This window comes from Chenopodium album, chromosome 13 (assembly GCF_948465745.1).
Source record: "Chenopodium album chromosome 13, dcCheAlbu1.1, whole genome shotgun sequence".
Taxonomy (NCBI): domain Eukaryota; kingdom Viridiplantae; phylum Streptophyta; class Magnoliopsida; order Caryophyllales; family Amaranthaceae; genus Chenopodium; species Chenopodium album.
Window position 1 is genome coordinate 9,228,669 of NC_137846.1, and position 13,783 is coordinate 9,242,451.

General features: G+C 32.2%; 1 protein-coding gene across 1 annotated transcript; it reads right to left on the minus strand.

The window, feature by feature from the left end:
• Positions 1–8,227: 8,227 nt before the first annotated feature.
• On the minus strand, positions 8,228–13,634 carry LOC145576245 (glutathione synthetase, chloroplastic-like). The gene is made up of 12 exons (XM_081634030.1): positions 13,223–13,634; positions 12,635–12,804; positions 11,542–11,617; positions 11,283–11,413; positions 10,984–11,106; positions 10,825–10,906; positions 10,495–10,574; positions 10,289–10,358; positions 9,813–9,934; positions 9,305–9,444; positions 9,033–9,225; positions 8,228–8,615 (listed from the first exon to the last, which is right to left on the minus strand). Exons 1-12 carry the CDS (start codon positions 13,583–13,585, stop codon positions 8,492–8,494), a joined length of 1,674 nt encoding a protein of 557 aa, XP_081490156.1. The 5' UTR covers positions 13,586–13,634; the 3' UTR covers positions 8,228–8,491.
• Between the last annotated feature and the right edge of the window lie 149 nt (positions 13,635–13,783).

Sequence of the window (13,783 nt, forward strand, 5' to 3'; positions counted from 1 at the left end):
TTAAAACTCAGTGGCATTTGGTGAATTCTAAAAAGTCCGATGACATTTGGTGAATTTTTAAAGTGCTTAGTGGCATTTGGTGAAATAGCTGTTTTACAAATCAAATGATTGACAAGGGTTTTTAACTTGGATAGGCGTGTTGCACACCTAACGAAAGTAAACCTAACTAGACCACTAACTATGTAAAAGGGCAAGTAAGGGTTGGATCCCAAAAGACTATGGTTCAACCAATCATAACGACTCAAGCAATTACTAAGAGAATTTCGATAATATACACATCCAAGATCAAGCATCACCACGAATATAATCAGTACATAGTCATTCTACCCCTAACATATAATACAATCGACAAGAGGAAAGTAATCCCTGGAAAATACCAAAAGTATCTCTCGAGTTATCAATGGCTTCCCTAATCACAATCAAACCAACTCTCGTGGTATGAGCATTAAACACATCATTTAAAATCATTCATTCAACTACTCTCATGATGACTTTCAAATCCTTAATTGATTTATTCAAACCCATTAGAACCCAACTCTCGTTGCGATAAAAACAATGGATTAATAACAATACTACTTATCTCTAATCTAGTATTGGCATAAGCACAATCTCATGTCAATTGCAAATTTCATTAAAGAATTTGAAAAAATAATTCATGCATCAACCATATATTCAATTCGGGTTAAGAGAACAAGAACAAGAATCAAAGAAAACATAATTAATTAATAATAAAAGAAATTAAAGAGAGTAAGAAAGTACCAAATCTTGAATTGCAATGGAAATTAAGTTCTAGAGAGCAAAATAGGTCTAAGAGTTCATCCCATAAAACTAAGAAAATAAAGAATTATTTATAATCTTAAATTTCTTAAAATACGCGTCCATGCACAGACATGCAAAAATAAGGCATGGACGTGCCTGACTGCACACATCTAAATTAAAGTTTTTCGCTGGGGCACGGGCACGGACGTGTCTGCATAGCAACTCCATGGCATCTTCCGCAACAACACGGACGTATCTTCTCAAGGGCATGGACGTGCCCCCTCGCAAAATTGAGGCAGTAGCCACACTAACTTTTTCATCAATGAGGCACGGACGTGCCTGCACAACATCGTGCTTCACTCGCATCCACACTTCCATGCCCGCACAAAGGCATAGACACCATGCTCGAGCACGAGCGTGCCTCCATCGAGCATGGACATGCCTGGACATTTTTCTTCTTTTCTCAGCTTCTTTACTTCCTTCCTCGACTAGACACATCCATGCTTTATCCAACAAGGACGTACTTGAATTGAAAACTTCTCCAAACGAATTTAGCTTCAATCATTGATCCCTGAGTCTTGGTTTAAATTTGTAATACCATAAAATCACCAAGTTAGATTTGTTAATCCTAAAATACATCAAAAATTAAAAAAACCTACCCATAAAAGCACAAAGTCATTGCAACTAAACCAAATCAAGCCAAAATGAACCAAAATCAACTAAACTAGACTAAAAAAATAACTAAAATGACTCTGAAACTATGCATATGATATATCAAACTTAAAAAAAAAATAAAAAATAAAAAAAAATAATAAAAAAATGAAGAATTTTAGCTGGATGATTATTCATTATCGTCAAAGAGGATTAAAGGGATGCAATAAGAGTGAGCTAAGGGGATGATAGAAATTGTGTGAGAAAAAGGGAGTAAGGGTGAAAAGGATGGGGAATGGAGCATTAAAAGTCATGTGGCAAGCACAGCCTTGGATTAACATTGGAGAACTTAGTCAATGGAGAAATCCTTTAGAGGATATCATCTTACACATTTAGTAATTTTTTTTTGTTAATGAAATAATATTATAATGTATTAATTGCTATAATTAAATCGCATTATATATATGAGAGCTTGCCTCTAAAAAGCTTAAGTTGAGAGACATGAAACACATTATTAGTAATTGAACTTTGAAAGCAACCTTCCCATCAATAGCTAGTGTAACCTTGAAAGACACAAACAACTTGTTATTACCCCTGAATGAAGATTAAGCCAAACCCAGTTATTGACTACAAATGATCTCTTAGATCTTCTTTTTCTGCTTGATCCTTCATTATGTTCTAAGTTTTTGCCAAATTTACTTTAGTAATTTGAAGTATTATTTTTCCCTACTCTAAATAATTTTTGCAACACTTTCAGGTATATAGTATCATTTTTACTATACTTATGTTCATTATTATAAAATGTTTTTGACATATTGTTTTGGCGATTGTTATCGAATATTTTTAAATAAATTCTTTACAATATTTTTATAATAATGATATTTATTTCCATCTTTTCAATAAATCCAATTTGAGATCAGAATTGACAAAAAATGATCGAAAAAGCCTCGTTTTGCGTGTTCCACACAAATTGAGGTATTTTTTAGTAGGAAAAACGAGTTATTTACGAACATTTTTTTCAATTCTGACCTTAAATTGGACTCATAGGGCCAAAATGCCCAGTTTTGGTGGTAAAAAAACAATTATTATTATTATTTTTTTTGTGATAAAAGTAAAAAAAAAAAAAAACTTTTTTATTACTATGAAATTACGAAACAGGCTCAAACAAGCCCAACTTCACATAAACACTTGCTTTTATACGTATTTATCTTTCGTATATATATAATAAGAATAAAGATAAATTGATTTGATTTCTCTTTGTTTTGTTTTGGTGCCGATAGGAGATAACTTAAAGTTTTAATGTTGAAAAAGCAAAAAAAATAAAAAAAATAAAATAAAATTATGGAGATTTATGTAGACTGGGAAAATCCCTTCCACGATTTGTTAATCCATTTCTTCACATGGTTTTTGGCCACAAAAGGCTAATTCTTCATCTACAAATTTTTCCTCGAATTAATTTCTTAGAATTTATAATCCATTTTATTTGCATTAATATTTTTTTCAAATTGCTTTCTTTTTTATATATATTTTGCAATTCTATTTCAAAAATTGGAAATTTCCGACGAGAAAAAATTATTAACGGCAAATATGGTGGATTTCACAAGGTTTTTAGTTGTTTCTTCTTTATAGACATATGAACTAGAGACTCATGGTCACCATACGTGATTTGTTTTTGACATCTTATTTTGGCGGTTGTTATCGAATATTTACAACAAATATTTTTTTAATATTTTTATAACAATGATTTTGTTTCAAAGTTTGGTTAGCGGCATGAGAGTGAGGAAAGTAGACAAAAGTTTGAACTTTTAGGCATTGTTATCTTTAAAATTGTGTATCAATGAATATATGTCCCTTCACGGAATAAATAGGGTATTTATAATAAGTTTGTACTATTAAAGGTTAACCTAAAATGTATCATTTTAATTAGATAATCATTATGAAAAGGACATGTGTCATTATTGAAATAAATCTTTAATCTTTATTATGACTTAATAAAGTTTGAACATTTAGGCATTGTTATCTTGAAAATTGTGTATCAATACATGTATGTCCCTTCACGGAATAAATAGTGCATTTATAGTGAGTATAGTGAGCGAAAAAGCTACACATACATTGAATGTATGTGGCTCCTACATACATTGTGACATGGTAGCATTTTATTGATTCTTTAAAGGGGCCCAAAATCCACTAGTTTCAATTTTCATTCAAATTTGAATAAAAATTCAAAGGTTTGAATTTCAAATTAATAGTCAATTCCAATGCAAGTAATTTAATATTTTTTTTTTGTACAAAAAAATAAATAAATAAATAAAAAATCATTTATACAACACTTGATGAACATCGCAGAGGAGAAAGGCCGATGACATTCCTTATGATCTTATTTTCTGGTGATTTCTCATCCAAGATGTCGTGTTGTTTAAGTTAGCACTTAAAGGGAAACCTGCTGCTATCATTTCATGTTTATTGCACGAATTATGAACCTAGAGATACTAAGTAGACTCTTAGCAAGGTCCCATATTTGAAACACCATACCTAATTGTTTTTTTTTTTAGGTTCATAAGGAGTCACATAACTGGTGGTGTTAATGCGACTTAATCCAAATACCTTACCAATTAAACTATGCTCGCAGCCCGATCATACCTACTGTAACCCAGGGATGTCAATAGTTAGATTAAGATATGCATTTTGTTAATACTACAAGAATGCCAAGAACTAACATCAAACTAGAAGAAAGAGAGAAATCATAAGTTTAGCTAAAATTTCAATGTCATGATATCTCCTTATTAAGGTTTTGCGGTTTAATTGACTTATTCTTCCTCCATTAATCGTCTCCAATTCGTAAATGGATATGCTTGCCGAATATACCCATTTTCAATTGAAGTAGTGAAATGGGTCTTTTCTTCCTATCGATTTCAAATGGATTTAATTTGGATTTTTTGTTGAAATACTATAATTGTTAAAGGCACACAAGTAACTGAGGGCATATTGATCAATACGGAGTAAATAAATAGGAGACTTGAAGGCCTACAACAGCAGTGGTTGAAAATGGTCTTAGGTCGTCGACAATGGCGGAAAACCCCCAAAATATTCAAACAATGTTATTAGAAATTTTTTTAGTAACTCAGGAAACTAAATTTGGTACGCACAAATTTGATAACGACACAACAATTCATACTATGGATTTTAGTAACATAAGAACGCATATATATGGTAAGCACATATCGATTCTGAGTTACGTGATTATTTAAAGCGATATTTCTCCCTTTTAGTTTATTTTTTTGTTGTTACCTTTTACAGTGATCTTGTGTAATTATGTTTTTGGTATAATTGTATTTGTTTAAAATAAATTCTTGTTTTGAGGAAAATATGCCGCCCTATCAAGTAAAGATTATGGATAATTTAGCAATGATAATTTTTTAGCAATTGAAGTAATCATTTAGTGTGAAAATTGTCATACATAATCAAAATAATGAAGTAAATACTATAAATTTGTTGACGGATCACTTTCAAACAATTAAAAAGTGTATACTTGTCAAAGGAACTTTCTATGTTACGGAGTATAAAATTGTAATAAATGTATTATTTCTTCTCAAATCCTTAATAGACTAGCATCACAATTTGATAAGGTCCCCTAAAAAAATAATTATTGGCTTGTATTTCATTCTATATAATTTTTTTTTGAAGAGTCTTCATTTGTAAAAAGTCCTTATTAATATGCGACATATCTTATATAAATACTGAAAGACGATAAAAAGGTTATCAGTACTATAATCTCTTTCTCTTGGAAATACGCGAGGTATGACTTTAATAAAAAGTTATACACCAATTTGGAAAGAAAAATAAACATTTTAAATTGGATTTGAAAAATAAACAAATACGTAGTATGAAACAATCTTTGTACAAAAATTATCTCTTGCGTTTTTATTTTATTCCACCACTTCCACCATAAAATACAGGACAAATACATTTTTGTATCAAAATGTTAAGTTTAATTGTTTTATAGTAACAATAAAGGTATATTTGGTAACCACGGTAAAATTGACTACAGTACAAATCGGAACAACTTTTTTATTTGTTTGGTAACATGTTTTGTTTAACTAGTATCCCAAAATAATTAATTAGTAGTTGAACAATGTCTAAAGATAGAGTTTGAAACAAGTCCTCTAAATATTATTCAATAGGTAGTATTTTTATTTTAGTTGTTATAAGGAAATTATTCATGATATACAATTTCTTCCTAAATAAAGTGATGTCCTTATTTAGACGAAATGTACGTATGTGGTAGATAATACAAGTTCAAAACAAAAATTAAATATAGTATTCGAAACTATATATTTTATTCTTATATGACACTTTTTTCAGTAACAACTTTTTTTTTAACAAACGAAAAGTAATAACTTATTATTAAAAAATATGTCGTAAACACATGGGATATTTAACAATAAGTAACATATTTACTGAATTAAACTGATTGAGCTGAACTGAACTGAACTGAATAGAGATGAAATGAATGTTTTATAAGTAAAGAAAATTAAGAGCTGAACTGAACTAATTGGAGCTGAACTGAACTTAACTGAAATTAAGATGAAGTGAACATGCCCTTAAACTCTTAATTATTTTATATAAATCTTCAAATCTATAAAGTAAATCTACTACACTTAGATTGTAACTCTCAAAGGCCTCAATGATGTTTCAATTTTGATGTTTACAAGCATATAATTCATCCTTTTTTTAAAAAAAGCACCCTTTTTTTTAATTAACACTTTGTATTTATTTTATTAAGACTTTGTATCTATCTAACACTACTTGTTTTTATTACCACTTTGTATTTATTGATACTATAAGCAAACTAGTCTTTTCTACATAAATTTTTTTTTTGAAACATAATATGAGTAAACTAGTATACGTAAATATGATAAAATCAAATAAAAAAATCAAACCAACTTATTTAGTAACGCAAAAAAAAAAAAAAAAAAAAAAAAGTTATAAACACACGAGAGTATTTAGCAATAAGTGATAAAAGTTTGTGTGTAACCTTACTTTTGTGATTTCATGTTAACTCTCAATTATTTGATTAAAAACCTTTAAGAAAGGAATAAAACCCTCCAATGTATGAATTAATCCGTACAACACTTGATAATTGTATAATTGTAGCTAACACTTATTTAATTTTATATAGTTCCTTATATGTAATAAATATATAATCTGTACTTTTTTTTAGTATGTTTGAAATTTTTGTAGTAACAATAATGACAAATTACTAACAGTTCTTTAAAAAATTTAACAAACATAGTAAGGTTAAAATTGTCTAACTTCATAATTTTTTTGAAAATATATCGATATGGATGTCTATAAAAAGATCTTTAAAAAATAATTTCATTGGTTTTTTTATAATAATTTTTTGATTTATAGTTTGTAAAATATCGTCAGATGAAGTATTATTCGATTTTTATAATAAACATCTCCCTTCATTAATGAAGTTGACTAGGATACTATTTTCTCAGCAACAAAATTGTGTATTTTAGGGCTTGTTTGACATCATTTTTGGTTTTCAGTTTCCTGTTTTTTTGAAAACCAAAAATAGGAAACAAGAAAAAGGTGTTTTCACTTTTCTGTTTTCAGTTTTCAAAATTATCATGATTTTAATAAGTTTAAAGAATTGATTCATTATGGAGCATATATCATATACTTTTTAAAAACAAAAAACCAAAAAATAGAAAACCACAGCAATGTCAAACGAACTCTTAGTAACCTAAAATATTTTTTTAGTAACAAGAAAAGTTATTTGGCACCAATGAAATTTGTCCCGCCTTCTTATGGTAAATGGCGCCAAAACCCAAAAAATTTCCCTCTTAATTTTCCCTCTCATTTTTTTAGCTAATGATGAGTTGTCAATTTTTAATTGATAATGTATGTTGGGACCACATACATTGAATGTATGTGTATCGTTATCCGTATAGTGAGGGTTCTCATATAGTGACTTAGTGAGTGTGCTACTAAAGATTAACCTAAAATGTATCATTTTGATGGGATAATCAACAAAAGGACATGTGTTATTATTGAAAGAAATGTTGGCCAATTCACTGTGAATAATTTTTCTTGGGTTTTATAATTTTTGTACGAATATGCCCTTAGAAATATAGTATAGTATGGCAAATATGCTGCCACATGTCCTACTATAACATGCCAATTTGGCTGAAATGTGTCAATTAGTGATTGAGTATGTGGCGGCTAAAATGAACAATCTGTGTGCATTCTTGTTAGACCCCTTAATGTTAGTTTGTTGATTCCTTAGTCAAGCTATTATCTTACTCATGAGAGCTATGCTTGACATTGAACAAATAGTCCCTTGATTACATGTTTGAGACTATGAAAGTGAATTAAGACGTGTTTGGTAGTAACTTTTGAGTTTTTTTTTTTTTTTTTTTTTTGTAGCTTAACCAAGTCTTTTTAGGTTAACCTGAAAAAATTGAGTGTTTAATGGTGGAGGTAGCTTTTGTCAAAAGTTAATATTATTAGCTTTTGAAAGTTAGAGGTAGTTTTTTTTTTTTTTTTTTTTTTTTTTTTGTTTTGTTTGCCAAAGCAACAACTAATCAACCGACAATCGTTACTTTACCTAACACTCAAACTTAATTATTCATTTTCACGGCTAACAATTTGTTGACAGCTAACAACTACCACTAAAACCACTAAAGCTACATTTTGCCAAACATCGCCCTAATTACATGTTTTAGGACTTTAGGTGATTGGATGCACCCTTGGAGAGCCATATTTATATTAAAAGAAACTTCATGCAAGAATGCATGAACAATTCCTATGTTAAAACAAATGCCTACTATGTCTCATATATGCCGCTATTCAAAACGAAAACAGCCCTTTCAAAGATTGGAATAAAAATCTTTCAAAAATAATTTTGGTACTCCCCTGAAAATTTCTGGTTTTTTTTTTTTTACAAAAATCTTATTCCTCCATTTAAAGCCACAAGCCAGTTCTTGCCCTTCATGATCTAGCTAAATTGAAACCAATGCACATGTAAATGTCAACTTTTAGCAATCATACATTGCTTTCTCCATTCAAATCATCAACTCAAGTACAAACTGTCCAAGACAGCGAAACCAGCTGCAACTCCACCCTCATCTGATGAAGAAACCTTTGTCCGCATCAAGTAACCACATTGCTCATTTATGATAATATTCTCTTTGTTTCTGCACATTACGGAAATCTTGGTGAGATATAACCATAGCAATATTTGTAAATTTAAGCCAATATCCACAGTATGTCGATACTCGGTAGTGCTTTTCTACCACTAAATATTAATTGGTAATAAATATTTATGAAGAAAAACACATTGGTGGAGTTCATTACAATGAACATCGAAATGAAACTTATTTCATAAAATTTGATACATTCATTACTCTTATGGTCTTACTTGTATTACCAAATTTGAGATAAATGTCCGAAATTTTGTACGTGAATGAGATGTTGCATGACAATGATCTGATAGAAAACCTTTTTTTAGGGGGGAGGGGGTGTTCATTCCGCTTCTTTATATCTCCTTCTCATTGCACGAGTGTAAATTATGACAGGTTATGAAGAATATAGTTGTGTGTGTAGTTAAGTACCTTAAATAAGCACCATATATTCCTAGCTCTGATATAGCATGTTCTTTGTGAATATTGCCTTCTCGTACCAGAAGTGCTGGGAAAACAGTCGGAAAGATCCTTTGCATAAGGATGTAAGCAGCATCTTCTTCGGATCCTCCCTTCTGTATTCTTAGCAGTGCTTCCTTCACCTCATTCCCATAAATGTTGTTTCCTGTGTGGAATGATAATCAAAATCACAAATCACATATGTATGAAAAGTACTCTGTAATCAAATCAGCAGATAGTGGTACCTCCGCCTTCTCTCTGTGGTTTCATCACGTATAATTCAGGTCTTACAAGTGCATCAGTAATTATTTCAGTATCATCTAAACTCCACAAGCCTGCAAAGCATTTTCGCAATTTGGCAATGTCTTCTTTGTCATTGAGGAACCTGCTTTCAAAGCAAGGACAAGCTCAGATTCAGAGTTCAGGATGCTTTTTTCATCCATCATTATAAGAAATATTAATATGTTGAACATCAAAGACTGACTTTTACAAAGTCTATTTCAAATTTCTAGGATCTCAGTAAATAAAAGATAAATTTCCATGTGTGAACATACATAATAATCTTCAAAAGCACGCGCGGGGGGATTTTTTTTTTTTTTTTTGGGGGGGGGTTGTTGGAGGACTTCAGCTAGTGGAAGAGATTAACTATGCATGGAATCTATTAGTTCTTGAAGTTTCAAAGACAAATTTATTGCTTAAGGTACATACGAAATCAATTTGAGTTCAGCATGTGCATGGAAACTCAAGAATTACCTTTCAAGCACATTGGGTTTTGCAAGCTCCTGTTGAATCTTCTTGGTACCTGCTAAATGGTATGCAATAGATGGACACTTCACAGCAGATGACTGCTCTATCAATAGCCTAGCTCTCCATTCCTGTGAAGCATCATCTACTACAACATTAGAGCTGAATTATGGTTGATCCATAGTTTGAATTAATTTCTATGTTAGGTGATGGGTAAGAGTCGGCAAGTAATAAAAAGATCAGAAGGAAACATTTTTTATCCAATAAAACTGATCCCTAAAACATCGCAAGCTATGCCTTGCCAGCTGTTGATGGTTCGCCCTCAAAGTGATACAAATAAAATCTTCTTCTAATTATGCATTTATAGTTGCTCGGGGGTTTTGGCATATTCTTGAATAAAGCAGGCACCAAATTATAGACAGAGAGCAAATAATTTCTCATTAAATATGCAACAAAGCATCATAAGTTGCAGCAGTGGAACTAACCAACTCAGAAGGATAATCAGTAGGTGAATAACCAGCTCTAAAATACACCACTGCAACTGCCTCCCCATTTCTGCAAGTGTTCAATGATTCATGTTAGAAATTTGAAGTTATAAAAACCTCAACACACCCTTCTCCTGTAGTAACAGTAAGGAAATTCAAAGCAAGAGGAGGAAGAAGGGAGGCATAGTGTCCTTGTGATGACATACACAGCAAGTGTTCCGTCAGGCAGTAATTTGCCTTCTGCATCAATTTCTGCTAATGTCTTCCTGATAGATGTAACACCATGTGTATTATACAGTTAAGAAAAACAGAGGCACGATGACGGTATAAAAAGCCATGAAATGAATTTCTGATTACCAGTTAAAATATTCACCCTCATCACCTGTTTATAGTTTGGACGCAATTGGTTGACCATTCAAAATAACACTGACATGCGATTACACTGCTAATAAACCATCTAAGTTGAATGCACTTGAATAATGAGAGCTTTACGACAACATATCTACACATGTTTTGTTAGAATAAGAAAAAGGATATCTCTCCCTCAATACATCTGAAAGCCAAAGCTGGTCATACATGTTGCGTTCCTCAGCTTGAACCACAACAAGAACAACAGCCCTGCAGAAATTAACAGTTCCATAGGTTATACAAGAGCACGTGTGATCAGGAACAGAAGAGCTTAAATGAAAATTAACCTTGGATTATTGTACTCTCGCCAAGCTTCAGCTAATGCCTTAGCAAATTGTTGAACAGAAGCATTTTCAGGGACCTTTCTGAAGTCTAATTGAAGCTGATTTCCATGGAGACCAAGCAAGTTCCTACATTTTAAACTCCCATCTGTCAGCTAGAACTACTTTCGTAACTAAAAGAAATGCATATACTGATATACCATTAGAAGAAGGTGGTATACTTGAATTAATTCAGGGCCCTTTAGTTAAATTTAGTAATGAGTAAACATTATGTAATCTACAGGAGAAGCAGGAATTCATATTACCTGTGAAGTTCACTGACAAGATACATAAGCCCAGCAAATGAAGAGGAGATTGTGTTGAACTCTATTTGGAGAAGTGATTTTGTTTGTGCATCAAGCATGTAATCTGATCGATGTAAGCCCAAACGTATTTCCTATGTTTATTTTCGAATCAGATTAGACCTCAAATTTCTCAATGCAATAACCATTATTTTTTTCCGCCCTGGTAACCAAGATGATTGTAGTTCCTGTTCATAACAGTAAACAGAAAAAATAAAATCACCTCTTTCTTATTGACGTCTATCATCTTGGAGTGAATATCTAACAGTCTTGATGTGAATTCATCTACTTTTCTGGTTCTGTAATATGAAAAACAGCTGGAATATTAAGTTTCACATGCACAGCCTGCTAAATCCAAATCAATAAACTAAGTAGAGGCAAAAGAAAAACCAAAAACCCAGAATGACAAACATAATGTCCAAACAAAAGTTTGGAATAATTAGAGAGTCTACAGAAGAACAAATCGAACTTGACCTACCATCCCAGCTCCCCCCTACTTCTATATAAAGTTGATTGAGCAGGAGTCTCACTATGCCTTAGTCACAAGGGGTATGTATTGATTATCTATCCTTTATAATATATGATGATACATCCCCTATTAATTACCAATACACAGAGACAAACTAGGCTGAGTGGCTTACATGCGAACGATTCCTTGTCCATGAATCTCAACGAACTTGAAATATATAACTCCTATTCCAACCAAAACTACATACATCTGACTCGCCAATAAGATGGCACTTCACACTAGGATCGAATAGAGGAGTAGATAGCTAAGCCCATACTCAAATCCAAATGTACAACTGATTCTTGTCCCTGAGTGAGCACCTTATATAGCTAAAGCCAATACTCAAATCCATATGTACACCTGATTCTTGCCCCGAGCGAGCATCTTATATAGCTAAGGGCCTAAGCCTATACTCAAATCCATATGTGCAACTGAATGCTTGTCCTAGAGCAAGCAACTAGCTAAGCCTATACTCAAATCCATATGTGCCCCACCTGAATCCTTGTCCTAGAGCAAGCAACAAATATACCTAAGCCTATACTATAATTCCTAAGCCTATTCTTAAATTTGTATTTACACTTGATTCTTGTCCCAGAGTGAGCAACTTAAATAGCTAAGTCTATACTCAAATTCATATGTACACCTGATTCTTGTCCCAAAGCCGGCAACTCAAGTAACTCTTCCATTTTGCTACCTAAATTTAGTGATAAATGAACTAATCTGATTGGTTTCAACAAGATGTACATATTACAAGAATGCAAAATTTGCAATGCACAACATCTACAATGTGGGGACATCGAAAACGAACCTTGACAGCGAGTCCTGGAGAAACTTTGCATCCAAGCTGACACGATCAAAGAGCTCATTGAAAATAGGAGCTAATTCACATGCTTGCTTGAAGTGATCCTCAGGAAATGAGGCAGGCAAAAGAGAAATTGGGGCATGAACCATACCAACCCCAGGAACTGTCCCTGATTTCTGCAACATAACCACCAAAATTCAACAGTAAAATTTTTTAACTTCCATTTAACAACCAAATTACAAATACCCAACTGCCCTCTAAACCAATAATAGCTCTAATAGTCTAATTAAACCAAAACCAACATTTACAAATCCATTATTCCTTCCCTTAGTCATAAAGCAAATAACTTCATAAGCATTTGACTCGCATCTTTACTTTGTTCCAAAAATTCATGTTTATTAAACCCCAGGAAACTCTAAATTAAACTTAATTAAACAAAAGAGAAAATACAAACTTCAAAAGTAAACCCAATTCAAAAGTACAAAGGGCTATTGCTAAATCATAATACATTTCACAAGATGGTATTAACATGGAAATTTACCGGCCACGTAATTAAATACTTTCTATATCTACTTAGGGAAAACGATTACAAACCTTAGCAGTTCTATCACCAACGAGAAGCCCATGAAGAGAACACCAAACCAGGGCATCATGAACCAATTTCTGAAGCAAATTGGGATTAATTTCATGAGGATTGAAGATGGGTTTTTCAGAAATTTGTTGTTGGGTTTCAAATGAATCGGATTTGGTGGAATTTAGAGGAATATTGGAAGAAGATGGAGATGAAAATTGAGACATGGATGTGTTACTTAGATTGGGGAGATGGGAATAAAATGGAGAAGTTGGGAGATTGTTGAAAGAACTGGATTTGTAATTGATTGGAAGAGTTGAGGAAAGAGAATAAAAAAGGGTGTGATTAGGAGTTGGAGTTGAGAGAGTGGAGCATCCACTTCCCATATTCGTTTTAGTTCTTGCTACAAAGCGTCAGTGCTTATGCTTTAAGGAGAGTTTTACATTGGTCAATCGGCCAATGGACTAAATAACTAATGGAGGCATTAGAGATGGGCAAGTGGAACCGGCTGGCAGAGAGGTTCGGTTAGGCACGACAAGAAAATAGTTTGGTATGAGATTATCCCGCCACAAATTTGGCATAAG